The sequence below is a fragment of the Syngnathus scovelli genome, chromosome 15 (assembly GCF_024217435.2).
Source record: "Syngnathus scovelli strain Florida chromosome 15, RoL_Ssco_1.2, whole genome shotgun sequence".
Taxonomy (NCBI): domain Eukaryota; kingdom Metazoa; phylum Chordata; class Actinopteri; order Syngnathiformes; family Syngnathidae; genus Syngnathus; species Syngnathus scovelli.
Genome location: NC_090861.1, coordinates 2,573,531 through 2,600,000, shown reverse-complemented (window position 1 = coordinate 2,600,000; position 26,470 = coordinate 2,573,531). Strand labels below are relative to the sequence as shown.

The 26,470-nt window shown below is 46.1% G+C and overlaps 3 protein-coding genes across 9 annotated transcripts in view; 2 read left to right on the top strand and 1 right to left on the bottom strand.

The window, feature by feature from the left end:
• The window catches only part of LOC137840961 (uncharacterized), a 44,388-nt gene extending 43,061 nt beyond the window's left edge, over positions 1–1,327 (top strand). For 4 of the 5 annotated variants that reach the window (XM_068653146.1, XM_068653147.1, XM_068653149.1 and 1 more), the window contains one exon: positions 253–1,327. In XM_068653146.1, the coding sequence (XP_068509247.1) occupies positions 253–382 (130 nt within the window). In that variant the 3' untranslated portion in view covers positions 383–1,327. The remainder of the gene's footprint in view (positions 1–252) is intronic. The other variant, XR_011088193.1, reaches the window with a different exon arrangement.
• A 6,796-nt stretch (positions 1,328–8,123) lies between these two features.
• Positions 8,124–14,242, bottom strand: macroh2a1 (macroH2A.1 histone). 3 transcript variants are annotated; one of them, XM_049741960.1, is made up of 10 exons: positions 14,103–14,242; positions 13,267–13,454; positions 12,230–12,427; positions 12,042–12,148; positions 11,739–11,930; positions 11,570–11,677; positions 11,056–11,155; positions 9,753–9,842; positions 9,507–9,681; positions 8,124–9,233 (listed from the first exon to the last, which is right to left on the bottom strand). In XM_049741960.1, exons 3-10 carry the CDS (start codon positions 12,399–12,401, stop codon positions 9,068–9,070), a joined length of 1,110 nt encoding a protein of 369 aa, XP_049597917.1. In that variant the 5' UTR covers positions 12,402–12,427; positions 13,267–13,454; positions 14,103–14,242; the 3' UTR covers positions 8,124–9,067. The 3 variants fall into 3 exon arrangements, 2 of the variants coding, with proteins under 2 accessions (XP_049597917.1, XP_049597918.1); XM_049741961.2 differs by lacking the exons at positions 11,056–11,155; positions 14,103–14,242 and adding an exon at positions 10,552–10,642 and having other exon boundaries at positions 13,267–13,570; XR_007486193.2 differs by lacking the exons at positions 8,124–9,233; positions 14,103–14,242 and adding an exon at positions 10,552–10,642 and having other exon boundaries at positions 9,624–9,681; positions 13,267–13,596.
• A 40-nt stretch (positions 14,243–14,282) lies between these two features.
• faxdc2 (fatty acid hydroxylase domain containing 2) lies at positions 14,283–17,514 on the top strand. Its single transcript, XM_049741967.1, has 9 exons — positions 14,283–14,386; positions 14,543–14,577; positions 15,186–15,283; positions 15,383–15,486; positions 15,638–15,759; positions 16,216–16,421; positions 16,484–16,589; positions 16,653–16,819; positions 16,910–17,514. The coding sequence occupies exons 2-9, from the start codon at positions 14,545–14,547 to the stop codon at positions 17,064–17,066; spliced, it is 993 nt and encodes a 330-aa protein (XP_049597924.1). The 5' UTR covers positions 14,283–14,386; positions 14,543–14,544; the 3' UTR covers positions 17,067–17,514.
• Positions 17,515–26,470: the final 8,956 nt, after the last annotated feature.

Below are 26,470 nucleotides of genomic sequence, written 5' to 3'. Positions count from 1 at the left end.
GTAGTCTTCCATTTCTCTTTCAATGAGATCAAAAGATCGTCACTATATTTTCAATTCAATGTAGTGACTGCTAGTGAGTGAGTGAGTGAGTGAGTGAGTGAGTGAGTGAGTGAGTGAGTGAGTGAGTGAGTGAGTGAGTGAGTGAGTGAGTGAGTGAGTGGAGTTTTCTCAGCTATGTGGGCCACACATGTCCATTTTCTGTCCTGCTCATTAGTTTCAGGTGCATTAAGCCATCGCTCGTGATACTTTTAGGAAGACGGGACCTCCAGCCAGGACCTCCAGCCAGGACCTGTCACACGCAGACACAAAGAGTGATGGCGTCTGGTGTTATCCGTCCTCTATTTCGAGTTCAAAGTCCATCAGGACAATGCGGCGCAATTAGGAGCTTATAGGAGGATTTGGGGCCTTTCGCTGTCGCCTTCTCACAGTGCCATTTGTGTGTGTGTGTGTGTGCGTGTGTGTGTTACTTAGGGAGGGTTCAATGTTCTTTTGCAACAAAATCCCAAGCAAGTTGACATTTGATGAAAAGAAATGCAAAATATGTATTAAAAAAAATGGTCAGGGATTCTCAAGTGCCACTTGCAATGATCATATTTTCATGAACATGCAGATCTGCTACATATTTGAACGTTGAGGAGGCTGCAATAAATTGATGTCAACCACGTAAGCCTGAACACGATGCCAATGATCGGTGCCAAAGAAGTGCAATTTGACGACTTTCGAGGCAAACGGTGAGTCAGCGGTGGCGTGCTTGTACGCATCGTCACGAAAGGTGGCAAACAAAAGAGGACAAAGACTATGAAAGCCTTGCTGAGTCAGCAAAGCTCGCCCTCGGGGTGAGCCTTCATCCTGGGTGGCTTGGGGCTGCGCCATAATTACATCAAAAAGTCGGAAGGTGCGGGACCGGGATGCAACTTAGCCGACTGGCGACGTGTGGACTGACAGCGGCCCCCACCCATTCACCAAAGCTTTTTCCAGAGGTATTTAGTTGAGGCGAGGCATTTACTTATTTTTTAAAAAATGTCAAGTGGAACTGAAGCCGCTATTTATGACAGTACATTTGCAGCTCGCAAAGCAGCTGGACAAATACGCTTTTATCCAATCTTTTTTTTGTAAGTTTTTTTAAGCTATCGTCAAGCTTTGATGCTCTTCATTTAGCGTGTTTTCAAACACTGTCAGGGTTCCAACTCAAGCAGGGACAAGTTGTGTTTTTGTTACGCACAAAGCCTCACACAAGATCGAGTACGTGGATCTCATTTCACTCACACTTAACTACTCACTCACCCACTCACACTCACTCACTCACTCACTCACTCACTCACTCACTCACTCACTCACTCACACTCAACTACTCACTCTACTCAACTACTAACCCTCACTCACTCACTCACTCACTCACTCACTCACTCACTCACACTCAACTACTCACTCTCACTCACTCACTCACTCACTCACTCACTCACTCACTCACTCACTAACTCACTACTAACCCTAACTCACTACTAACCCTAACTCACTCACTCACTCACACTCAACTACTCACTCACTCAACCACTCACTCACTCACTCACTCACTCACTCACTCACTCACTCACTCACTCACTCACTCACTCACACTCAACTACTCACTCTACTCACTACTAACCCTAACACTCACTCACTCACTCACTCACTCACTCACTCACTCACTCACTCACTCACACTCACTCACTCACTCACTCACTCACTCACTCACTCACTCACTCAACTACTCACTCACACTCAACTACTCACTCACTCACTCACTCACTCACTCACTCACTCACACTCAACTACTCACTCTACTCACTACTAACCCTAACACTCACTCACTCACTCACACTCAACTACTCACTACTAACCCTCACTCACTCACTCACTCACTCACTCACTCACTCACTCACTCTCACTCAACCACTCTCACTCACTCACTCACTCACTCACTCACTCACTCACTCACTCACTCACTCACTCACTCACTCACTCACTCACTCACACTCTACTCATTCACTCACTAACTCACTACTAACCCTAACTCACTACTAACCCTAACTCACTCACTCACTCACTCACTCACTCACTCACACTCAACTACTCACTCTACTCACTACTAACCCTAACACTCACTCACTCACTCACTCACTCACACTCACTCACTCACTCACTCACTCACTCACTCACTCACTCACTCACTCACTCACTCACTCACTCACTCACTCAACTACTCACTCACACTCAACTACTCACTCACTCACTCACTCACTCACTCACTCACTCACTCACTCACACTCAACTACTCACTCTACTCACTACTAACCCTAACACTCACTCACTCACTCACTCACACTCAACTACTCACTCACTCACTCACTCACTCACTCACTCACTCACTCACTCACTCACTCACTCACTCACTCAACTACTCACTCACACTCAACTACTCACTCACTCACTCACTCACTCACTCACTCACTCACTCACTCACTCACACTCAACTACTCTACTCACTACTAACCCTAACACTCACTCACTCACTCACTCACACTCAACTACTCACTACTAACCCTCACTCACTCACTCACTCACTCACTCACTCACTCACTCACTCACTCACTCACTCACTCTCACTCAACCACTCTCACTCACTCACTCACTCACTCACTCACTCACTCACTCACTCACTCACTCACTCACACTCTACTCATTCACTCACTAACTCACTACTAACCCTAACTCACTACTAACCCTAACTCACTCACTCACTCACTCACTCACTCACTCTCACTCAACCACGCTCACTCACTCACTCACTCACTCACACTCAACTACTCACTCACTCACACTCAACTACTCACTCACTCACTCACTCACTCACACTCAACTACTCACTCACTCTCACTCAACCACTCACTCACTCACTCACTCACACTCAACTACTCACTCACCCACCCACTCACTCACTCACTCACTCACTCACTCACTCACTCACTCACTCACTCACTCACTCACTCAAACTACTCACTCACTCACTCAACCACTCTCACTCACTCACTCACTCACTCACTCACTCACTCACTCACTCACTCACTCACTCACTCACTCACTCACTCACTCACTCACTACTAACCCTAACTCACTCACTCACTCACTCACTCACTCACTCTCACTCAACCACTCTCACTCACTCACTCACTCACTCACTCACTCACTCACTCACTCACTCACTCACTCACTCACTCACTCACTCACTCACACTCAACTACTCATTCACTCACTAACTCACTACTAACCCTAACTCACTACTAACCCTAACTCACTCACTCACTCACTCACTCACTCACTCACTCACACTCAACTACTCACTCACTCAACCACTCACTCACTCACTCACTCACTCACTCACTCACTCACTCACTCACTCACTCACTCACTCACTCACTCACACTCAACTACTCACTCTACTCACTACTAACCCTAACACTCACTCACTCACTCACTCACTCACTCACTCACTCACTCACTCACTCACTCACTCACTCACACTCACTCACTCACTCACTCACTCACTCACTCACTCACTCACTCAACTACTCACTCACACTCAACTACTCACTCACTCACTCACTCACTCATTCACACTCAACTACTCACTCTACTCACTACTAACCCTAACACTCACTCACTCACTCACTCACTCACTCACTCACACTCAACTACTCACTACTAACCCTCACTCACTCACTCACTCACTCACTCACTCACTCACTCACTCACTCACTCACTCACTCACTCACTCACTCACTCACTCACTCACTCTCACTCAACCACTCTCACTCACTCACTCACTCACTCACTCACTCACTCACTCACTCACTCACTCACTCACTCACACTCTACTCATTCACTCACTAACTCACTACTAACCCTAACTCACTACTAACCCTAACTCACTCACTCACTCACTCACTCTCACTCAACCACTCTCACTCACTCACTCACTCACTCACTCACTCACTCACTCACTCACTCACACTCAACTACTCACTCACTCACACTCAACTACTCACTCACTCACTCACTCACACTCAACTACTCACTCACTCTCACTCAACCACTCACTCACTCACTCACACTCAACTACTCACTCACCCACCCACTCACTCACTCACTCACTCACTCACTCACTCACTCACTCACTCAAACTACTCACTCACTCACTCAACCACTCTCACTCACTCACTCACTCACTCACTCACTCACTCACTCACTCACTCACTCACTCACTCACTCCTAACCCTAACTCACTCACTCACTCACTCTCACTCAACCACTCACTCACTCACTCACTCACTCACTCACTCACTCACTCACTCACTCACTCACTCACTCACTCACACTCAACTACTCACTCACTCACACTCAACTACTCACTCACTCACTCACACTCAACTACTCACTCACTCTCACTCAACCACTCACTCACTCACTCACTCACACTCAACCACTCACTCACTCACTCACTCACACTCAACTACTCACTCACCCACCCACCCACTCACTCACTCACTCACTCACTCACTCACTCACTCACTCACTCACTCACTCACTCACTCACTCACTCACTCACTCACTCACACTACTCACTCACTCACTCAACCACTCTCACTCACTCACTCACTCACTCACTCACTCACTCACTCACTCACTCACTCACTCACTCACTCACTCACTCACTCACAGCTCGTTCGCGAACGGGAAAGTCAGGATTCGTTCACTCATTGATCCGTCCTCGCGATGAACTGGAAATGCAAATCACTCACTGACACGTTGACTCACAGAGCCGTTCGTTTGGACTCGTTCGTGAAGATGAAGTTGTCATTTTCTTCGTTTTGTTTTACGGCGAGGTGGCACCAGCTTCAATGCGCATTACCGACACCTACTGGTTGAAGTCACATGAACGGAAAAAAGAACAGGAAGTGATTCGCTCACTCCCGTTCACTGAAAATATTCATTCCTTTGAACGAATCGTTTACTCACGAGCCAACACTACTGGACGGTCCCACAATCCCCCGGGTGAAGCCGCCGTGAATCACCTTGAGCTTAATGATTTGCAGATCCGCCGAGACGCTGGAACCTCCTGGGCCGGAGTTTATCTGCCGGGCTTGACCCCGTTCGATCTGGCCCTCACATTAACCCGTGCGTGCGTGTGCGAAGGAATATACTATCTGGTGTGGGAATATGTGCGCGTGTGGAGGTGTGTGCACGGCCTTGGATAACCTCACAATAACCCCCGCGAGCCGGCCAATGCAGATAAAAGGCCATTTATAGCCACGCTCACGCCTTCAAGGATGCCTTCTTCACTTTGTGCAAAGTGGCCATCTTTGTTAACAAATACTTGCCTACTGTACTCAGGTTGAGTTCTTTGGTATCTGTTTTCCTTTGTATAAACAAGACAAATTGTTGACAACTATAACTCAACAAATGTGTTTTAAATGAAACTATTGCCAAGGATAGGGAGCAACGCTGGAGGGGGGGGGGGGGGGGGCTCAGTTCAAAGGTCCTCATACCAACAACTCGGCGGCTTTGTTTGATTGACAGTTGCACCGGCCTTCCATTAGGCGCATATTTGATCAAAATATATACAGCCCCCTGAAAATTGCGGAAGGAAGGAGGGAGGGAGGCGAAAGCTCCCATTCCAGATGCAAATCCTAAATCAGCAGCCGCGGTGCGCTCCGAGGAGGAGGCTTGCTTTTAATTTATTCTCCTAAGCTGGGGAATCAGGCCATCAAAAGGCGGTCGGCTATCGGGTTGCCCGCGCTAAGTGTGAGGAGGGCGGCCCGAGGAGGGATTTAACCCTTTTCGGGTGTCACGGAGACCAGCAAAGAGGGGCGGGGGGGGGGTACAGAAGCTGACATGAGGGAGGGGGTGAGGGGGATAGAAGCTGTCCTTATGTTGGAGATTCCTCCTTCAGTCCGCTTTAATGGCTGAGGATCAGATTATGAAAAGGACGCCAGCCGATCTTGTTAGCAGAAAAAAAAAAAGTCCACTTGGCAGTTGTTTTTTTTCGGAGGGTCAGGCCATCAAATTATATTTACAACAGAAAATGATGATGTCACATAAAAAGTATTGATTAAGCAGGGATAAGTCCCCTAAAGTAAAAAACTTGAGTTGAAAATTTTTCAAAAAAAACATGACTCAGCGAATGCCAAACCACAAATACCAAACCATAAATCTGTTGATTTACACTTTTTTGTCCCCCACACCCCCAAAAAAATAGACTCTCCTGCAATATAATAGCACGCATGTTACATTCAATGAAGACAAAATTGCAAGTGTAAAACGAAACTAGACCATGCCTTAAAATGGCACCCTGAGGAACCCCAGTGGTGATTGATAGTGGACAGGGAAGTGAGCTGTACTATTCAACTGCCTAGCGAGCAATCCAGAGTAGACAATTCCGTACTTTTCCCACGACAACAACACAACTTTGCTGTCATCCTGGGAAAAATGTATTTTGTTGATATCTGGAGATCAGAGACATGATCGCACTCATAAAGGAACGTTTTTCTTTTTTCCCCCCCAAGCGTTGACCAGCTTCTTACCCTTTTCTCCTCCTCCTTGATCTTCCCTCCAATGTTTGCTTTATTTTATTCTATGTTTTCCCTCCGCCCTCGCTCACGTTTTCGTGCAAAGAATAAAAATTTCATCAGCACGGACTCTGGGAAACGCAGCTCTCGGATTGGCCCTTGCCCGGGACACATGCTTTGAATTTACGGATCTTTTTTTTTTTGGATGGGAAGGGGGGAATAGCGGCTGAAACCTGGATGTATTTCCTGGGGATTAGCCCTTAGATGGGCTGCCCTCGGAGAGCGTCTCAGGTCCCGGCCTCTCTGCATGGCTGGGAAAATGACCCCCATCTGACTCTGCTGAAACGCCTGCCCGCCCGCCTGCCCTTCCCTTGCATCTTGCTATGAGCATCCTTTAACTTTCATGTATTCAAAGTGAAGTCAATTCCGAGATTTGTTTGTATCTACGGTTAGCAAGGGGTCCACGCCGCATATTCTTTAGCCTCTATGAAAAATGAATAAGTCACTTAGCCTAGTATTAGTTTTATTTCTACGTTGCCCCCAGTGGCCAAGGCCGGCACAGCACACGACTGCAGCAATAATACATGACGTACAAAATTGTATTGTTATTCTATGTTTTCCAATTTTAAAGTGTACCATTTTCCTTGGTAGAAAAAAACTTGGATCACAACAGTGCAGTTAGGTAGCTATGAGAAATCTTCCCTGTAATTTTTTTTTTAAACAGTTTAGTGTTATTTAAATTCCCAAGCAGGCCATCGCCTTAATAGCCTGTTAGCTCACGAGCTAGCTAGCAAGCACCTGTTAAGGGGGTATATTCCAGCCAGGGGGGGCTTTAGGCAGATTTATTTACAAAAGACATGACAAAATTAGATTGACAGCTGACACGACAGCGGTGTGTATTTTCAGGATTTGAAAGGCTCATTTTATATACTTTTTTTTTTTCATCATTCAAATTTGACAGTCTCCATTTTGGTGTCAAATTAACAATACGTTTATTTTGCTAAACACCCAAAAAGCGACCCATTAAGCAATTACATATTGTTTATATCTGGCAGGTTTTCATGATGAATTGCGGGTTTCTTTCCATGGAAAGTTCACCGCTTTGAAAATTGGCAGATTTTGCGATCGTTATTTTAAAGAGAAAACGATGTTGTTATAACGCTGGTGTATTATGTCAGCGCGCTAACTTCAACGAATGGCTTTAATCAATAACCTGAAGGCTAAGGGCCAATTCCCAGGCAAAGGTTCACCAGAGGTGAAGTGAAGTCTGCTGTCACTGATTGACAGGCAGCCTTCTCATGCAACCACAAAAAAAAAAAAAAAGCACCTGACCAACAAACAAAAGGCTTCAACATTGTGTTTGAGAAGAAAATAAAAATGAAAAATTTCCTGAAATGAACAGATTTCAAAAAAAAAAAAGTTAAATACAGATTTTGCAAATACATTTTAGCAAACCCTGTTTTTGGACCCTCTTTTTTTTTTTTTTTAAATGGGTCACGGCACAATCAACTTTTGGGGTGTTTTCAAAGATAGTTTATTATTCGAGTGCGTACAGATTAATTTTTTTGTATGTAGTCAGCAAATGTACATAATATTTCTTTAGAAAGCATTTCCCCTCTCAATTATCGTAAGAAAGTGGAAAATTATTTTTGACAGTTTACATCCATGAAAACCAAATTCTCAACCATTCATGATCGTAGTGCGCCACCTAGCGGCTACAGCAGTTACGCCACCTCTAACTTCAGTTCTTTGAAATTTTTGCTTTGTACGGCTTAATGGGGACAAAACACACACATACATAAAGAACAACGTGTGCCGCGCGGGTGGCTTCCAAATGAACCCGTGCCTTTTTAGGATGTGCAAATTCAAAATACAACATAACCAGCTATGTTATTTTCAACTAGAACTTTTCCACAAAGACTCCATCTAGAAACATTGATAGAAAGACAACTTCAGGAACCAACAGTGCCCTGCTCACAAAACAAAAAAACTGCCGATGAACCTGATTGTTAGGAACAGTCAGTTTGTACGTCATTTCTCCTCTTTTTGGAGTGAAATTAAAAAAGGTTCTTTGCAAAGCACAAAGAAATCCAACAACACAAAACAAAAAAGCTAACTTAAGTTTCCCTGGCAGAAACGGGGCAACACACACGCGCACGATTACGAGCGCGATGAAAACTAAGGTGAACATTTTTTTTTTCTTCTTAAGTCACTATCAATACTGCTGTTAACATGCATATACCCGTTTCAGAAAACGAAACCCTCTTTTCTTATCTAGTCCACACTGTTTGCGTTCAAAGGTCAGCTCAGTGTGTCTGGAAAATAATTTCTTTTGTTGTTTTTTTTTTAGGAAAATTAAAAACCAGATAGGAAAAAATACAAAGGTAACGTAAAAACAAGTTGCGGGCTGTTTCGAAAGATTCGCCTGGTCTCGCAAGGGAACAAAAGGATACGCAAAGCTTTTAACTGGCCTCCAGTTTGGCCATTTCCTGCACGTAGATGCCGATGCTCTCGCTGTCAAAGAGCACAAAGTAAACCGTCTTGATGGTGGACGACATGGTGGCCACAAAGTAGCTGGAGATGGCCTTCAGGATCACCTGGGCCGCCGTCTGCTTGGGAAACCCGTTTCTGGAACGACGGGCGCAAAATTAGCCAGGGCAATCAAAAAAAACTGCTGTGCCAACCCAATCTGGGAGACTTCAGGTGTCTTTTGAAGGATTTTTTTGTGGGTCAGTTCAAGGTAGACTTGTCTACCAAATTTTATGCAGCTAAGTGAAAGTAGCTTTAGGGGCATCATTTTCAAGGCGCTTGCTCAAACTTTGTTGACTGCAAAACTAAACCGGCATGTTTTTGTTTTATATAAAGAAACAGAGAATATATTATATATAATAGTTTCCTTACCTTCCGCTGCCGATAGACGGAAAGGCCACTGACTTGAGCTTCTTCTCGTCGGCCAACGCCAGACAGTTCTTCACAGTCTTTTCCAGCATCTCCTCACACTTGTCCGAGCCCCATGCCGGGCTGTTGCAGTGGATGACGTACTTGGCGGGAAGGCCGAAGCCGGCGGTCAATACGGCTGGGGGAACAAACGTTAAGGTTCGTTTGACATCTTCAGCAGCTGTGTTTTCCTAAAGGGCTGCAACTCACCACCAGCCACATCCAGGGGCCCGTTCTTTTTCTTGACCTCCAGCACAGCTTCACTTAACTCCTTGCCGCCCTTCTTTTCTAGGGCAGCACCTATAAGGGAACACGTTGTGATCACACATGCGGGAGCGTCGCACGCTGGAGGAAAGACAGAACCAGGAGCAGGAGGTGGCGGAGGCCATGCAGACAGAAAGACGGACGGACGGACGGATGTCGACGCAGGATGCTGTCGATCATCTGACGTGGGTGAGCTCCGGCCGCTCTCTCACAGGACACGTTCGAGTGCGACATCGCACAAGAGAGGCCACACAGGATGACATCGAAATGGAATCAACACAGCAAGATGTCACAGTCTGACTGGAGCATCGCTAAACAAACCAAATTTGGCAGTGAGAGCTAACAGAAGCAAGCAAATTGGCACCGGAGTTTGCAATTAAATTCAAACAAAAGCCTCAACGCTCTAAGGCTGGATTTGCAGTTGGTGGTTGAAGTGACAAATGGGGGTGGGGGGGGGCGAGGCAAAGCTTCCCAAAACAGCCGTTGAATTGGAAACGGCTACTTGGAGCAGCAGGAGTGGAAATCCAGCCTCAGATCCAATACGAGAGCAATATCAAAACAGGATTATCGTGCTTGTCTTTTTTTTTTTTTTTTGTCCTAGCTACAAAAGGGGCAACGTTTTTGATACAACTCTTGTACTGGCGGTGTGGCCCGATCAGAATGGGAAGCACCCAATCGGTGTCAAAAAGAGCATTAGCAGCAGGAGCAGCAGCCCGAAGCGACGGAGGCTGACTGGTGCCTTTACCTACTTCACCGCCCGTATAGAGGGCCGAGTTGGTCGGGTGAACGACAGCGTCGCTCTCCACTATGGAAATGTCGGCTTGGACAACTTGCAACTACGGATGAAACAACACGGCGGTCAAACAACACGCCACACAACAACTTGGCCGGTGGCCAACCACGGAAGCCGGGAGCTTGCCTAGTCAGAATGCAAAAAAAATAATAATAATCATTTGGACTGAATGACTGCAATTGGGTTTGTTGATTGAGATTAATTTGACATTGCGGCTTCTGACCAAGCGAGGCATCCAAGTTTCTTGTCAACGGCAGGCAGTCAACTTTCTGTCAGGCAGGAAGTGCAGATCAAAAATGGCCGCCTGACAGCAAGTCACCCGAAAGGCGGAGGTGCAAACGTGGCCGCCGGGGCTTTGACGTTTTAATTTTCAAAGCCATGCTGGGGTCACAAGAAGGTGGGAGGGGTGGAGTGGGAAAGGGCGGTGTTATGAGGAGGAGGGGGGGGGCGTCTCACCTAGATCGTCTTTTAGCTCAAGTTCGGCGTTGGTGGGGTTGATGACCCCCTCTACGTCAAAGCCAGCCAAGTTACTGACCTCGCTGTGGATGAGGTTGAGCTGCGGGGGCGAGGGAGGGAGGCATGCCGAGGAAGAGCGACAAGGAAGGAGGAAGGAAGCAAAGCTGTTAAAACCAAGGTGACACCACCTGAGCCTCAAAGGACGTTTTTTGTACCCCCTTCTAACTCAATTCAATTATAATGTAAAAAAAAATAATTGATAATTGCATGAATTTGTTGGGCCACATCCTGTTTGGATAATCAGGTGGGTCTTCACATGTCTCAATTTGAGATGCATGTTTGTGAGCAACTTTGGAGTTCCCAGTAAAGCAGATTAGTGCACAAAAGAGCAACCCCAGCGATTAAATGCGCCCGCTACGTGCTTTTCCACTTTTGTGGTCCCGCAATGACATCCAATTGCTAATTAATGATCATGCTTTGGCAGCGCCTGCGTCACGGCTTTGGTCCGACTGACTTTTTGACCCAGGAACAGGCTCTTGGTGGACAGGACGGTGAAGCTGTCGGCCGGCGAGCCTTCGGTGGTGCTGTCGGCCGACGCCGTCTTGCTGGCCTCGCCCTGTTTCTGCAAACAGACAGCCGGTGGTCACGAGGGGGCGTCGCCCGCCGAGCTGCTGCCGTCTTACCTTGGCTTTGCCGGCACCCTTCTTGCCGACCGCCTTCTTGCCAGGCGGCTTCTTGGCCGGCTTGGCTTTCTTCTCCGGGGCGGGCGACAGGGGCGTCTCCAGCTTAGCTTTGGCGCCGCGCTTCTTAGCCAGGAGCTCGGGGTGGATGTTGGGCAGGACGCCGCCCGCTGCGATGGTCACGCCCTTCAGGAGCTAGTGCGAGAAACAGGAAAAAAGTTTAATTTGCACAAAGCCGAATCATCAAAATAGTTCGAAATAACAAACAGTATCCATCCCCTTTTTGACAATACTCCTTTTGACTACCTGGTTGAGTTCCTCGTCATTGGCGATGGCGAGCAGGATGTGTCTCGGCGTGACGCGACCCTTCTTGTTGTCTCGGGCCGCATTGCCCGCAAGTTCCAGGATCTCGGCTGCCTCGGAGCAAAGTCATCAATCAATGCACGGGCGGTGGCAGACATGCATAAAAACCTTACCAAGGCGTCCAGACTCACCGGTCAGGTACTCCAACACGGCCGCCAGGTAGACGGGCGCCCCAACGCCGATGCGGTACTTGGGTAGCCCGCGCTTGATGTAGCGCAGCATGCGGCCCACCGGGAAGATGACGCCCGCCTTGGTGGAGCGTGACGTCTTGGTCAGCTTCTTCTTGCCTCCTCGACTCGACATGCTTCCCAACGAGTCCGCTGACGCTCCTGTTGGACACGTGAGACACCGTTATGGAGAGCGTACAAAGACTAGAAGTGCCACAGAAGAAAAAAATGTTTTGTGCAAATCAAATTAAGTACAAAAAAGACAATATTCATTGAATAAATTTAGTGTCATTTTATTTTGGTGGCACAGTGTGGCTTATTGCACTTGCGGTCTATCACACGTGCCTTTCTTCTTCTGAGTTTTGCAGTCACACCCCACGGACATGGAATTAGCCACTATTCTGCTGCCTTTCAAAATCATTAGGGTGTTGACGCAGTAATTAGCCAATATTCAAATGAGGCCTGAATGTCACTGCAATCGCAAGTTTCTTCAGAAATAAAATCCATGTACGGTGATAATAACTTGGGACAAGATGCCAAAGTGGGTGAAGAACGTTCTTTTGTGGTCAGAATGAGACTGCGAGGTGTATGCTGGTCAATAGTGGCTCCATTTTGGAGCGGAAAAGCAAAGCGACGCTGAGCGAAGGCAAAAGCTTCGCAAGACGCTCGCTAGCATGCTTGCATGCACGTCCTCCAGCCGCCGTTGGACGCCAGGTGGAGGTGGCCTCCGGACGGGCCGCCGCACTGACTGGAGCTCGCCGAGCTTACTTCCGAACCAGGTTCTGACATTCGGAAGCATTTCCGCAACATGTCAGTCGAGGCGGCCGCAGCCGCAGCCGTTTGTTTGGTTGTGTCGGCGGCCGCGGCCCCCTTCCCCGTGCCAGAGCTCGCCACCTCGGCCTTCGCTCGGCTTCCGCTCGGTTAAAAAAATATGTCACTAAAAACTGCACAACCAACCGCGACAACATTAACACGACTAGTAACGACCACGGCGTACTTACGTGAAAAAAAAAGGCGAGTGCAAGGGCGTAAAAATGTCGCTGTTTGACTGTAGCTGGCGCTTGGTCGAGCGTCGACTCCCACAATCCACAGTGAGATGAGCTGAGAGCTGCCGGCCGCCCAACGACGCCACTCAGCGGGATAGCAGCCGGTTCAGCCCGCCCCCCACGACACCCGCGGCTTCCGTTTGCTTCTTGGACCGAAAACAACAACAAAGCAAGAACAGCACAGCCGAAATAAGGGAATTCTTATGTAATTATCACAACCGACATACTGGAAGAAATGATAATAATAAAACCATGTATAGTGGCTATAATCAACGTAGCCAGGGGCGTTTCTAGACCCCTGGTAAGGAGGACCATGCCCCCCCCCCTTCCAAAAAAAGACATTGATGGACATCTTTCATTAAAACTATATGCAAAATGTTTCGTAAGGATATCTGCCCCCCACTAGTCTAAAAATACCCTAAAAAAAATAATTACAAATTTTTAGGGCAAATTACTCACATATATATTTAACCTCTCAGTGATGTTCAGCCATTCCAGGTATGTCATCACATAACAGCACACAAGCAGAAAATGTCATGAACTCATGATTAAATTGTCTTTCACTTGACAAGTTCATGTTTTTTTGTCCCGTGTTGTGACACACACCTCTTTCTTCCCATGGCATGAAAGGTGACTTAAGGTGCTTTTGACACAAACCATACATTTGCATTCCTTTGCACTTTGTCACAAAATGTCATTCACGACAAAACGTGTTTTGTTTTTTTTACATAATAATGGACGTCATCATCTCTACCCATGTTTTCTACTTCCCAAGAGGCAAAAATACTCACACTCAAAGCAGGAATGAGTAAGTTAAACCAACAAGTGTAATGACAAAGGTGCCATGAAAATAACACGATGTTGCTGGCTTTGCATATCGAGGAAAGAAAGGCAAACGAGAGAAACTTGAAACTGGTACCCCGTACTTCCGGGTACCAGACTGGTCAGCTGACCCGCAACGAGCCAATGAGAGTCGAGCTCATTGACAGCGCCTGTCAACAAAGCAGTTAAAAGCCTCCTGCCCAGGCTGTGACGCACAAGACTCAACATTGCGCAGGATAAACACGCTATTCAGGTGAGCTACTTCAACCTGGCCTCACTTTTTCGCTTTTAAAACACTGAAGATATAATAAATATAGTGCACTTTGATGATCTATAAAGGATCACATTTTTTTTTAAGTTTGAGAAAGTCTAAAATAGACCATTACTAATTATTTATTGGTGTTCACAGTCATGAGGGAAGCACCAACACGCAGCAGCAGACAGGTAAGTTCTTCTTCAAATACAAAATGTAGTGTCTCAGTTTGTCATCCAACGAATATACATACACCAGTTTAACAAAAAGGTGGGATGAAAAAGAGAGGCAAAACATGGAAGTGGCCACTGAGGTGATCAATAGGTTGCAAAGGAATGGAGACTGGAAGGGTCACTGAAGAATGCTTTTTAGGTTCACCCTGAAATGACACCCTTGTGTATTTTTAAACCCATCATTTACATCCCGCCAAACATCCTTACACAATAGCTCGGCCAAGTGTGTTTTCCTGTTTTTGCCACCGGATTAAATAACAGACACACTTACATAACGCCACGAAATTGAGTTAACTTATATTGAGTCACGAAGGGCTTCACCAGAATTTGCAAAAATGAATACCGCGTCCTGGTCTAAATTTTCCCAATCTCTGCAAGGAAAAAAAACTTTTGAGAAACCCATTCTGGGAAAAAGATCTACCCCCCCCCCCCTTCCAGGATGATCAGGCGACACGAGATGCAGGCCACATTAATCACTAATCACATGTTCTGATATGATTGATAACGATTGAAGTGATTTGAGCAATTGATTCTCCAGCATCTTGCTTCATTTTCTGTCCTTGCAGGAGTCGTCGGGAGGACTGTGGGATTCCGTGAAGAAAGCCGCCGTCGTCATCGGGTCCGGAGTTCTGTTCCTGGCCGCGTTCGGTAATTCATTGACATGGTGCGAACTTATATTCTTTTTTTTTTTTTTGCCCTTATACGTCTAAAATCCAGAATTATGACTATTGTGGTCTAACAAAGTTTTGGCTCTCTGCTGCAGGCATCTTCAAAAGTTTTGGGGAGCTTCAGGAGACTTTTGGCAGAACTTGTGGACCAAACTCTACGTGATGTTTGAGGGCCACAATGAGGCTTTATTCTACATGGGTAAGGAGCGTCGGTTGGACTTTTTTTTGTTTTGTTTCAAAAAACTGTCTGGGGAAAGTCTGGTGTTATCTATGGGAGGAGAATTATAAACATATGATCATAAAGTGTATTGCCCGAGATTAAAGATAATCTTGATTTATGACATCACCAGGCACGATGCTAGTGCCCACTGTGGTGTTCTGGGGCTTCAATGCTGCGCTACTAGTGGCGGACATCACCGGGAGGCCGTCCTTCATCACCCGATACCGCATCCAAGCCGACAAGAACAACCCGGTAGGATTTCTAATTGTCTCAAACTATTGACGGCCAATGTGATGCAACCACGGCTGCGCCACTATCTGCGCTCGTAAACGTCTGTTCAGTCAGAGTTGAGTCACTCGGGTTTACAAAGTTGCTCGGCGAGTTTATTTTTAGCCCAATTGATTAAAACGATTCAACGTGGATGGATGGATGGATGGATGGATAGTCAGAATAGCTTAACATTTTACAAAAAAAAAATAAAAATAGTGTGCATTTGTTATTTTAGCTTGGTTGCTCCCGTGTCAAAGTCCTCCGTTTGACTATCGCAGTTGCCGCCGCCGTTGTTGTTGTTGTCAAACATAGATAACGAGCTGATAACGTGTGCCCGTAGGTCAATATCTGAGCGTTATCAAAGTATTGATTGAGCTTGCACTTATTTTTCTTGCCTACGTTGCGCAATTTGAACTCAAGACGCTCGGCTGTGTGCAGGTGGAGCCGGAGAAGCTGCGTCACGCTTTGAAGACTGTACTGTTCAACCAACTGTTCATCTCCGCGCCCACCGTGGTGGCTGCTTACCACTTAAGCAGCTGGAGAGGAGACCCCTGCGGCCCTCAGCTGCCAACCTTCCACTGGGCCCTCGCCGAGCTCAGCGTCTTCTCCATCCTGGAGGAGGTTCTCTTTTACTACTCGCACAGGTAAGACAACAAAATGTGATATACTCTTGGAAGTGAACTTACTTTTGATGTCTTCCCGTTAGGCTGTTCCACACTCCCAACCTTTACAAGCGTTTCCACAAGCAGCACCACGAATGGACCGCTCCGATCGGCCTGGTCGCCACCTACGCTCATCCCCTGGAGCATATCGTGAGTCAGCGGCGCTACAGAGAGTCTGGAAATGTGAATTTCTTAGTTTATTTGCGTTGTTAGTTCTCCAACCTGCTGCCGGTGGTGATCGGGCCGGTACTGCTAGGCTCGCACATTTCCACTACGTCCATGTGGTACTGCCTGGCGCTGGTTAGTACCACCATCTCCCACTGCGGGTACCACCTGCCTTTCCTGCCCTCGCCAGAATTCCACGACTTTCACCATCTCAGGTGAGTCACCTGTGGAACTTTGCAGGTTGCTGTGACATGTTAAAAAGTAAAACACAAGTGACACACTTTTTTTTTTTTTTTCTTCTCAAGATTCAACCAGTGTTTTGGTGTGTTTGGCGTGCTGGACCGCTTGCACGGCACCGACAGCAAGTTCCGGCAGAGCAAGCAGTACGAACGGCACACTTTGCTCACCGGGCTCACCCCGCTCAGTGAAAGCATCCCCGACACCCCCAAGAAGGGCCAGTGACCGCCCAATTTGATTTTATCACCTTTTTAAAACCTGTTGATCAGTTTTAAAAATCCCCTTATTTTTTAATTGTCTTTGAACTAAGATTATTTTTACTGACTGAGGTTTATTCAGTATGGTTCTGGTAACTTTCTGTGAAACTAATGTGGGCCCTAGTGGCTGCGAGAGGAACTACATGAGGGGAAAAATACCTTGTGTGATGTACAATTTTACAATTACGAGCAAATTAGGGAGGAAGACAATCACTTGTAGCACACCACTAAAATGTTTGACATTTGATCATCGTAACTGCCCGACTTTGATCGAAAGAGGTGGAACAAGACATCGTGTGCATGTTTGAACATGATGAAATTGAACTTTCATGAACCATTTTATGAACTTTGTCTACTTGCTGCTCTTTTTTTTTTTGTTATGACAAATCTCGAAATAAATGTTTACTTTGGCACAACGTCTGGAAATGATGACTCAGCAGGCAAGGTTTTTTTGAGGGTTTTTTTGTCCGTTTTGTGGTTTTTTTTCTTTATTAAAGGAAAAAATAAGCATAATTACTACAAATTACAAATAACACTAATAATAGCCAATCACATCAGCCTACAAAGCAGATAGTGAATATTAAATGTTATAATACAAGTTCTCATTCAAGTAGTTTACATTTTTCCGTTTTATATTTTTTTTTCCAGGCGTTTTCACATTTTTTTCCTCATGACAAGCCTAAAGATATTTTGAGTGATGCAGTGAACAATTTCAACGCTTCATATAGATTTTGTTGGGTTTTTTTTGTTCTATGTTTTATGGCTTTATGACATTATTGTACTTTTCAGTCTGCAGACATCATAACCAGCCATATTCCTCACACACTGCTACGCTCATTTTGTTTTCTCCTTGTTCTCTCTGCATCTTCGGCACCCCCTCCACCATTTTGCGGCCAGCTCATGTCGAGAACGCGGCGCCCTCTTAAGAGTTTGTTTGAGAGGGCTGGCCGACTCCCACAAGATCCCCCAAATCCTCCAAAAGGTCCCGTCAGGTGGAGAAGAAGTGAGCGCAGCCAACCAAGCACACAGTTTTTTTCCCCCCTCTCATCTATTGTCATGTAACATGGAGATAGAGATGGTCCAAATGGTAGAATATGGATTGTTCACAGGGATAAATTGACAGAGCTGATATTTCCAAATTTGTCCAAAAGATGGCGCCAGACCAAAACATGAGACCAAAAGAGAGGCCAGGATAAGCTAGACCAGTTAAAATAGAAAAGAGGAACACGGTGTCAGAGTGTAAGTCACGCATGGAGGCACAAATGAAATTTTTATTATGTGTTTTTTATTTTTGATTTTTTGCTTGGCTAAAAATGTACTCTGTAACCGCTTTAAGCAATATTATTTGTCAATTCGATCAATTCATGTAACAGAAAGTAGGTCAAAGGTGAAAACAAGTCATGTAACAGAAAGTAGGTCAAAGGTGAAAACAAGTCATGTAACAGAAAGTAAGTCAAAGGTGAAAACAAGTCATGTAACAGAAAGTAGGTCAAAGGTGAAAACAAGTCATGTAACAGAAAGTAGGTCAAAGGTAAAAACAAGTCATGTAACAGAAAGTAGGTCAAAGGTGAAAACAAGTCATGTAACAGAAAGTAGGTCAAAGGTGAAAAGGGAAAGTACAGGAGAAAAGAAAGGGGAGGGGGGGAGACGGAGAGGTCTATAAAAGGTCCTGCTGGAGTAGCCTCAGGGCTTTCCCCCCAAAAGAGCTCTGATACGTGAAGAGGCCCGGAGGAGTTTCAAGATTTTTTCCAAAGTCCCAAAGATTTTTGTGTGAGACGCAGGATCACTGGACTGAAATTAACTTGGATTTACTCCTAAAAATTGGACTGGACAACTTTAAACGAGAAATTGGTGAGGATGACCGTTTTTATGTATTTTAGCGAGAGGGGGGAATAGTCATCGGGCCGCCGGCTTCCTCGTGGCCAGCCTGTTTCTCTAATTTGGATTTTAGAAGCAAGATCGAACTGATCACTCGACTTTGCTTCCACCAAAAATAGCACGCAACTGGTATTTACCTCTTCCCTTTTTTATGAACTGTGTTTTGCAATCGAATTGTTCTGGGATTGAATGATTTTATTAACACGGGTATCAGTGAGTGAAATTGTTCAGTTTCTGGAGTAATTGAGATTTGTAAATCTATTTCATGTTTCTTTAATAAATGTGTTTTGTATATTACTTACTTCGTTGTGCGCGGATTTGTACTAAATATGCAACCGAAGGCTCAGGCCCGCTTCCCCTTTTTGACGGGCCGTGTAAAAAGTAACTCTGAGCAAGTTAGAGAATTAAATAACTTTCGTAAATATTTAACGGAAGAGTTGAGTTTGTTGAAAGTGAATTCGGTTGAGAATTTACTTCCTTTAAATAACATAACGACGATGATTAAAATAAATCAGTGAAGTTGGTGGAGGATAAAAGTATTTCGATTGTCCGTCGGACGCGGCCCAGTTCCCCTTTTGTCGGGCCGCGTCAAAAGTTAAATAGGACACGATCAAAAAATAGACTTGCCTTCCAAATTAATTATTGGGCAAATCTAAAGACAGCACGACAATTTTATTCGGTAAGAAAGTCGCTATTCTCTTCGAAGCAATTAAGTGGGGTGAAGAACTCCGACGGTCAAGTGCTAGATCTACGTATACGAAGTTAGAATTAATAATATAAAGGGCATTAATTTTCTTCTTAAATGCTATTATTGTCACACTTTTATTAATTCGATTCTCTTTCGAATAAAAAAAGTTGGTCGGCTCACTGCATGAGCGACCAAGTGGAACGGACCCGTATGAACATTTACTTCGGCAAAACTAGTGCTTGGGTGCGCTATACAAACGAATCCCTGAGGTCTTAACAAAGACATCTAAAAAATATCCGTAACGAATAAGAACTTCAAACATTAGCGGGGAGCCATCAATACGATGCGGTCACTTCGAAGTCCTGCCTCGAATTGAGTTACTCGGCACGCGCTTCGGGTGACTTGAGAGGGATTGGCGTCGTACAGAAATTAGATTGATTCCGGAGGAGTTAATTTAACTCGGGTGGTTAGATTACGGACGAATCTCCGAACCCGGCTAAAATAAACCCGTTACTGGGAAGCCAGGGGCACCTGATTGCAAGAGGTGCGTTTGACATTTTGGCGCCCAACGAGTAGGAGGGGGGTTGTGAGTAAAAGTTTAGAGAAAAAAAAAAAAAATACAAATGAGACAATAGAAGAACATTTGTTTTTTTGTTTTGCTCACAGCTCCAAAACGAACCTGTGTGGAGTTTTTCAGTTTTTTCTTCCCAGAAACTGTCCTAATTCCGCTCACTGATACAAATAAATGTCAGAACGGCCTTGAGTGACATAAGTACAGTCTCTTTAAGGAATAGAGTTTCCTAGAAAAGAACCTTATTAGCACGGGAGGATTAGAACTGTATTGTGTCATAGTAAACGGTGACCGTTGCCCCTCAGCACATTACTTTAAGCATGAGTAAGGAGGAGATCCTTCACAGCTTGTACTTGTATGGGGTGCTGAAAGTAATGTTTGTAGTGTACGCAGAGTATGCGGCAGAACTTGCAAGAGAAAGAGGGGCCGGTACATGGGCACGGATATTGGGTATAAATACAGAAGATGAACCAGTCGATGAGGAGCCTGCAAATGTTTTAGATTTCATGCCAAAGCCAAGGCCAAAGAGAAGGCAACCAATTAGGAGACCGTCTGAAGAGAGGCCTTTTTATTTTGAAAGATAAAAAGAGAAGACTTGTCTCCCCTCTTCCTTTTCCTTTTTCTTTCTCATTCAATTCTCCCTTAAAAAATTTTTTTTTTTTTTTGTTCCTGGACACTTGTGTCGATTACAAATTTTTTTGTTTTTGGACACCTGTGTGGATTACAAGGATTTTTGTTCCCGGACACTTGTGTCGATTACAAATTTTTTTTTTTGTTTTTGGACACCTGTGTGGATTACAACATTTTTGTTCCCGGACACTTGTGTCGATTACAAATTTTTTTGTTTTTGGACACCTGTGTGGATTACAACATTTTTGTTCCCGGACACTTGTGTCGATTACAAATTTTTTTGTTTTTGGACACCTGTGTGGATTACAAGGATTTTTGTTCCCGGACGCATCAGAGGATTACAGATTTTTGTCCGCTGAACTCACAAAAGGATTTTTCTTTTTTCCGCCTTTTTTTTCTTTTTTCTTTTTTCCTGCTGTTGAAGACTACAGTAAAGGCTGACCAGGAGTAGTAACTATACTTACTCTCCAGGCAGAAGAAAAACAGCCAAGATAATTCTTTTAAGGCTTGTATGGTACATGATTCTTAACTGTTGGAGACCTTCTGTGACTTACAGGTTCCCAAGAATTGAAAGGCTGAGTGGCTTCGGGCTGATGATTAGTCGTCATTTCCTGTTCGCTACAATAACGTTTGAATTAGAATTTGCAATTGAATGTACCCTTGTTAGAATTTCCTGTCAGTAGAAAACCTGGTGGGGAAAAAGGAAAAAGAAAAAGAAGTGCATCCCACCGTTGAGAGCATCAATAAGCGAGGCAAAAGTTCTCATATTGGTGTTCTGAGTAGAGGCGACGCAAAGGGCGCCGCTGAGTAACTAAGAGCTGAATCGACCCTGTTCCGAATGCGCACGGAAAGGCTTCGAAAGGAGACAGCTCGACCCTACAACTAGAGAAACTGCTACTCATTGAAAGGATGGCTAGCGGTGGAAGGAGATTAGATCCCGAACCTGGAAATCCTATGAAAGGAACCGGAAAGGAGGGGTCTAATCCAGACTCTCCAAGACGACATGAAGAACCAGCATGTGTAATATTGTATGGAGGAGGCTTAGAGAAGTGGCCTCAGAAATGGACTGAGTACATAGTGGGATCAAACCCGTCGATAGAGGCAGGATGCCTCTCAACGCGGATGAAGAGAAGCCCTATGAATGGACTCTTTACACCGATGGGTCAAAAAAGGAAGGAGAGCAGAATGCCCACTGGGGTTTTGTTCTGAAGCAAAATGGAGTGGAGCGTTGCCGCCGCAAAGGAAAGACACCCGGCAGCGCGCAAACAGGAGAGGCCACGGCAGTGTTGGAAGGACTGTTAGAAAAAAAAAAAAAATCACGCTGGACGCGTAAGACTTATAACTGATAGTCATTATTGTGAGCAAGCTCTCAAATTCGATCTAGCCATTTGGGAAGAGAATGGCTTCGAGGGCGCGAAAGGAAAACTAGTGGCCCACTATGAAGTGTGGAGAAAGATAGCCGAGTTACGGCTAAATTTGAGTCTGGATGTGGTTCACCAGAAATCTCATGTGAAAGAAGGAGCTTATTGGAGAGGTAATAACGAAGTTGATTGATACGTCCAGAAAAGAAGAATAAAAGTTGTAGGAGCAGAAAAATGGGACAAGACCCCTCGCGGAAAAGTGGTCCCAGATGAGAGCGTGAGGCAAGTCGTGTCGGCAGTGCATGAAGCACTAGGCCACGCGGGTCCACTGCCTACGCGAAAAAAAGTTAGAGATGCTGGAACTCTGGGTCCCTGACCGGACGATTCGTGCGGTCCTGCGGGATTGTAATCCGTGCAACAAAAACAACGCAGGGCGAAGAGGACGACGCACGGATGGATTGAAGATTAGGAGTACTGTGCCGTGGGGCTCGGTTTGTATGGACGTAGCTGGCCCCATGGGAATAAGTGGCGCAAAGGGTGAGAAATACCTTGTTGTGCTGGTTGACTCGATGTCAGGACACGTCGGGCTGAAAGCAGTGAGGAAAGCCAATGCAAACAGTGTGATCAAGACACTAGAAGATGGGTGCATGTGGCTAGGAATCCCAAAAGAGTGGAGTACTAAATTGCTTGATTTGGTTGCAGACCTAAACGGGAGGAGCAGAAGCAGCCGGCCCTCCCCGTCCGAATAACTGAACCAACGACTTTTTGTGTCACAAGAAGTGGGCAGAACCCAAGACGGCTGTCCCAGAATAAAGAGAAGTGTCGGATCAGCGTTGGACAGAAGGTGTGGATCAAGTCGAGGGACCTGAACAGCAACACGGCAGTGAAGGCCAAGTACGACTGCTCGGACATAGTTAGTGAAGTTTTGGATAGAAACACAGTACGACTAAAGAAGAAAGGTATCCAAGGAGTTGAACAGCTGAAGCCGTTATCGGCTGACCCGAGTCAAGCCAAGAAGTAATTTATAACATATGGCAACGGACCACGGAACAATCCCAGCCTTCGTGCGCATGGCCGCACACAAAGGTGCGGTCATCGTAAGAAGAACACCAAATGGGATCCAGACCGGAAGGGCCCTAAATCTGGTGAGATTGGCCAAGCGGGGTTGCACACCCGGTGGACCAGAACATTTTCACTGGACATGGGTCAACGAAGCTTGTGTCATTTGTTTGACACCCAACCTGTTGCCTGCTATGTGGTCGGGAGTAGGCTTCATGATGCCACCTGTACTGACCACCGAAGTAAGAGAGCTGGAATTTGCCCAGAGAAATGAGGACAAGCTTCCAGTCAAAGTATTAGATGCCATGGTATGCCACCAGTGTCGAATTACCATCTTGGCACGAATGGTGTTCTTTTCACAGTGGGAGATCGGACCAACTACGGATGTACGGGCTCGACAAATTAGCTCGTGCACGTGTGTTTGGGACGGCGATGAGCTGAAATATTGCCTCATGTGTTTAGATCGCATGGGAAGAGGAAAATTATTGAAAGTCGGAGAAGCAGAGGGATGGCAAATTACCAGGGCAATGACCCCCCTGGCGACCCTCTATCCAGTGTTGGGAGGAGCGTCTTGGCCGGCATATGATAATAATCAGGCCATGAAGAACCTTTATCTGGCCTTGGGCCATTGTTGGCCTTGGCCAAGGCCAGTCGGCCGGCCTGCCCCCGACAGTTATACAGAAGAGGCCGACGAAATGGCCTTGTTTGCTCGTGAGTCGGTTCTTTCCGCAGGAGGAACCGCAGTCCTTGGGGACTTGCTTGAGGGACCCTGGAGGCCCATGACTTGGGCTCGGGCTGTAGCCCAGTTGTTGGCGTGCAAGGACGCACCATTGGTCAAAGTGGAGGCAGCCCCTGCGGAAACAAGCCCGACCGTGAGCAACATGTACTGCTATCGAAGTGTTTTGGACACAAGTAACAAAGACTTTCAGTATGTGACCAAAAAGGGAATATACTGTTTTGCCCCTGGGAATAAAGTCGGATCAGTCCTTATAGTGAATAAGGGTGAAGCAGCACTGGTAGGGATTACAGTGAAAATGGCCATCATTCCTTACGAAGGAATATATTCACTGGGAATCAAATTGGAGGCCAAGAGGCTTAGCCAATTTGTAGCCATAAGAAACACCGGGTCCCAGATACGGGATATTCTTAGGGAACAAATACAAACGAGAAAGGAGCACGGCACAGTAGCGGAGATAGAACCTCAAGAAAAGGCCAAGGAGACAGATGACCTTGACCGGTCGGAAGCGAGAGAATGGGATAAAGGTCCCAGCCAGGAGTTGGCACAGGGATGTCCAGCTGGAGGAAGCATGTTCCAATCGGTGGTGACGGAGGAAAATTCAACCACTTCTCTCCCGCCAGAAGCAGGAGCCCAAGTGGAAATTCAAACAACTTCTCTCCCGCCAGAACCAGAAGTCCGAGTGGAAAGTCAACCCACTTCACTCCTGCCAGAAGCAAAAGTCCAGGAGGGAAACTTATCATGTCCAAAAGCGGAGGGCGGTGGCGTAAGTGACCAACCCAGGAGGATTCTACAAGACTGGACCCCTTTTGATTGGACGAAGTTGTATCCGGCAAATTGCCCTACTCCTGGCTGCGACGGGAGCGGTAGCGCCCGACCAGGGGCAACACACCACCGCTCATTTAGAGCTTGCCCGGTGTATGTGGGGAGCCTCGAGGTGTGTCCCACGCCTGGATGTGATGGAAAAGGAAACACCAGATGGGGTCCGGAGCGTCACCGCACCCTTAAGACATGTCCAGTGCTGGCAGAAATGAAGCGCAAAGCCTCCGAAACCAGGAAACAAGCCGGTAGCCAAGAGAACAACATGTCGAATGACGCGGTAGACACCAGGCCCGAGGAACGAGGTCCGTCTGCATCTGATAAGCCCGCTGGATGTGGATGCAGCTCCTTCTGAGTCTGAGGACGACGATGAGGCTCGAGACGGAGGACGCGGGAGCGAGGCTGAAAATGAGGAGGCAGATGTCGAGAGTGTGGCCACGGGGCGTTCAACACCGGAGCTGAGAGCCCTCGCCGTGGAGAACCACGCTGACGACGACAACGCTGCTAGTCGGTTGTCGCGCCTGATCAACGCCCTCGCAGAGATCGCCAGACAAGGTGATATGGCGGCGGCCTGCCCTACTTCAACAACCGCTGAGGTCGTGAGTATCTCAGACGGAGACGACGACATGACTGCCTAGCTCGTAACGGGGGAGGGAGTGAGCAGAGAAAATTTATACCTGTTTTTCAATCCAAGGAGGGGGTGTCATGTAACATGGAGATAGAGATGGTCCAAATGGTAGAATATGGATTGTTCACAGGGATAAATTGACAGAGCTGATATTTCCAAATTTGTCCAAAAGATGGCGCCAGACCAAAACATGAGACCAAAAGAGAGGCCAGGATAAGCTAGACCAGTTAAAATAGAAAAGAGGAACACGGTGTCAGAGTGTAAGTCACGCATGGAGGCACAAATGAAATTTTTATTATGTGTTTTTTATTTTTGATTTTTTGCTTGGCTAAAAATGTACTCTGTAACCGCTTTAAGCAATATTATTTGTCAATTCGATCAATTCATGTAACAGAAAGTAGGTCAAAGGTGAAAACAAGTCATGTAACAGAAAGTAGGTCAAAGGTGAAAACAAGTCATGTAACAGAAAGTAAGTCAAAGGTGAAAACAAGTCATGTAACAGAAAGTAGGTCAAAGGTGAAAACAAGTCATGTAACAGAAAGTAGGTCAAAGGTAAAAACAAGTCATGTAACAGAAAGTAGGTCAAAGGTGAAAACAAGTCATGTAACAGAAAGTAGGTCAAAGGTGAAAAGGGAAAGTACAGGAGAAAAGAAAGGGGAGGGGGGGAGACGGAGAGGTCTATAAAAGGTCCTGCTGGAGTAGCCTCAGGGCTTTCCCCCCAAAAGAGCTCTGATACGTGAAGAGGCCCGGAGGAGTTTCAAGATTTTTTCCAAAGTCCCAAAGATTTTTGTGTGAGACGCAGGATCACTGGACTGAAATTAACTTGGATTTACTCCTAAAAATTGGACTGGACAACTTTAAACGAGAAATTGGTGAGGATGACCGTTTTTATGTATTTTAGCGAGAGGGGGGAATAGTCATCGGGCCGCCGGCTTCCTCGTGGCCAGCCTGTTTCTCTAATTTGGATTTTAGAAGCAAGATCGAACTGATCACTCGACTTTG

Coding starts and splice junctions, on each gene's coding strand:
- macroh2a1 (XM_049741960.1), bottom strand. CDS start 12,401: ATGTCGAGTCGAGGAGGCAAGAAGAAGCTGACCAAGACGTCACGCTCC. Junction 12,149..12,229: donor CGTGTTGGAGTACCTGACCG/GTGAGTCTGGAC, acceptor GCTCCGAGGCAG/CCGAGATCCTGGAACTTGCG. Junction 9,843..11,055: donor TGAGCTAAAAGACGATCTAG/GTGAGACGCCCC, acceptor GTTCCCTTATAG/GTGCTGCCCTAGAAAAGAAG.
- faxdc2 (XM_049741967.1), top strand. CDS start 14,545: ATGAGGGAAGCACCAACACGCAGCAGCAGACAG. Junction 15,284..15,382: donor TTCGGTAATTCATTGACATG/GTGCGAACTTAT, acceptor TCTCTGCTGCAG/GCATCTTCAAAAGTTTTGGG. Junction 15,487..15,637: donor TGAGGCTTTATTCTACATGG/GTAAGGAGCGTC, acceptor TGACATCACCAG/GCACGATGCTAGTGCCCACT.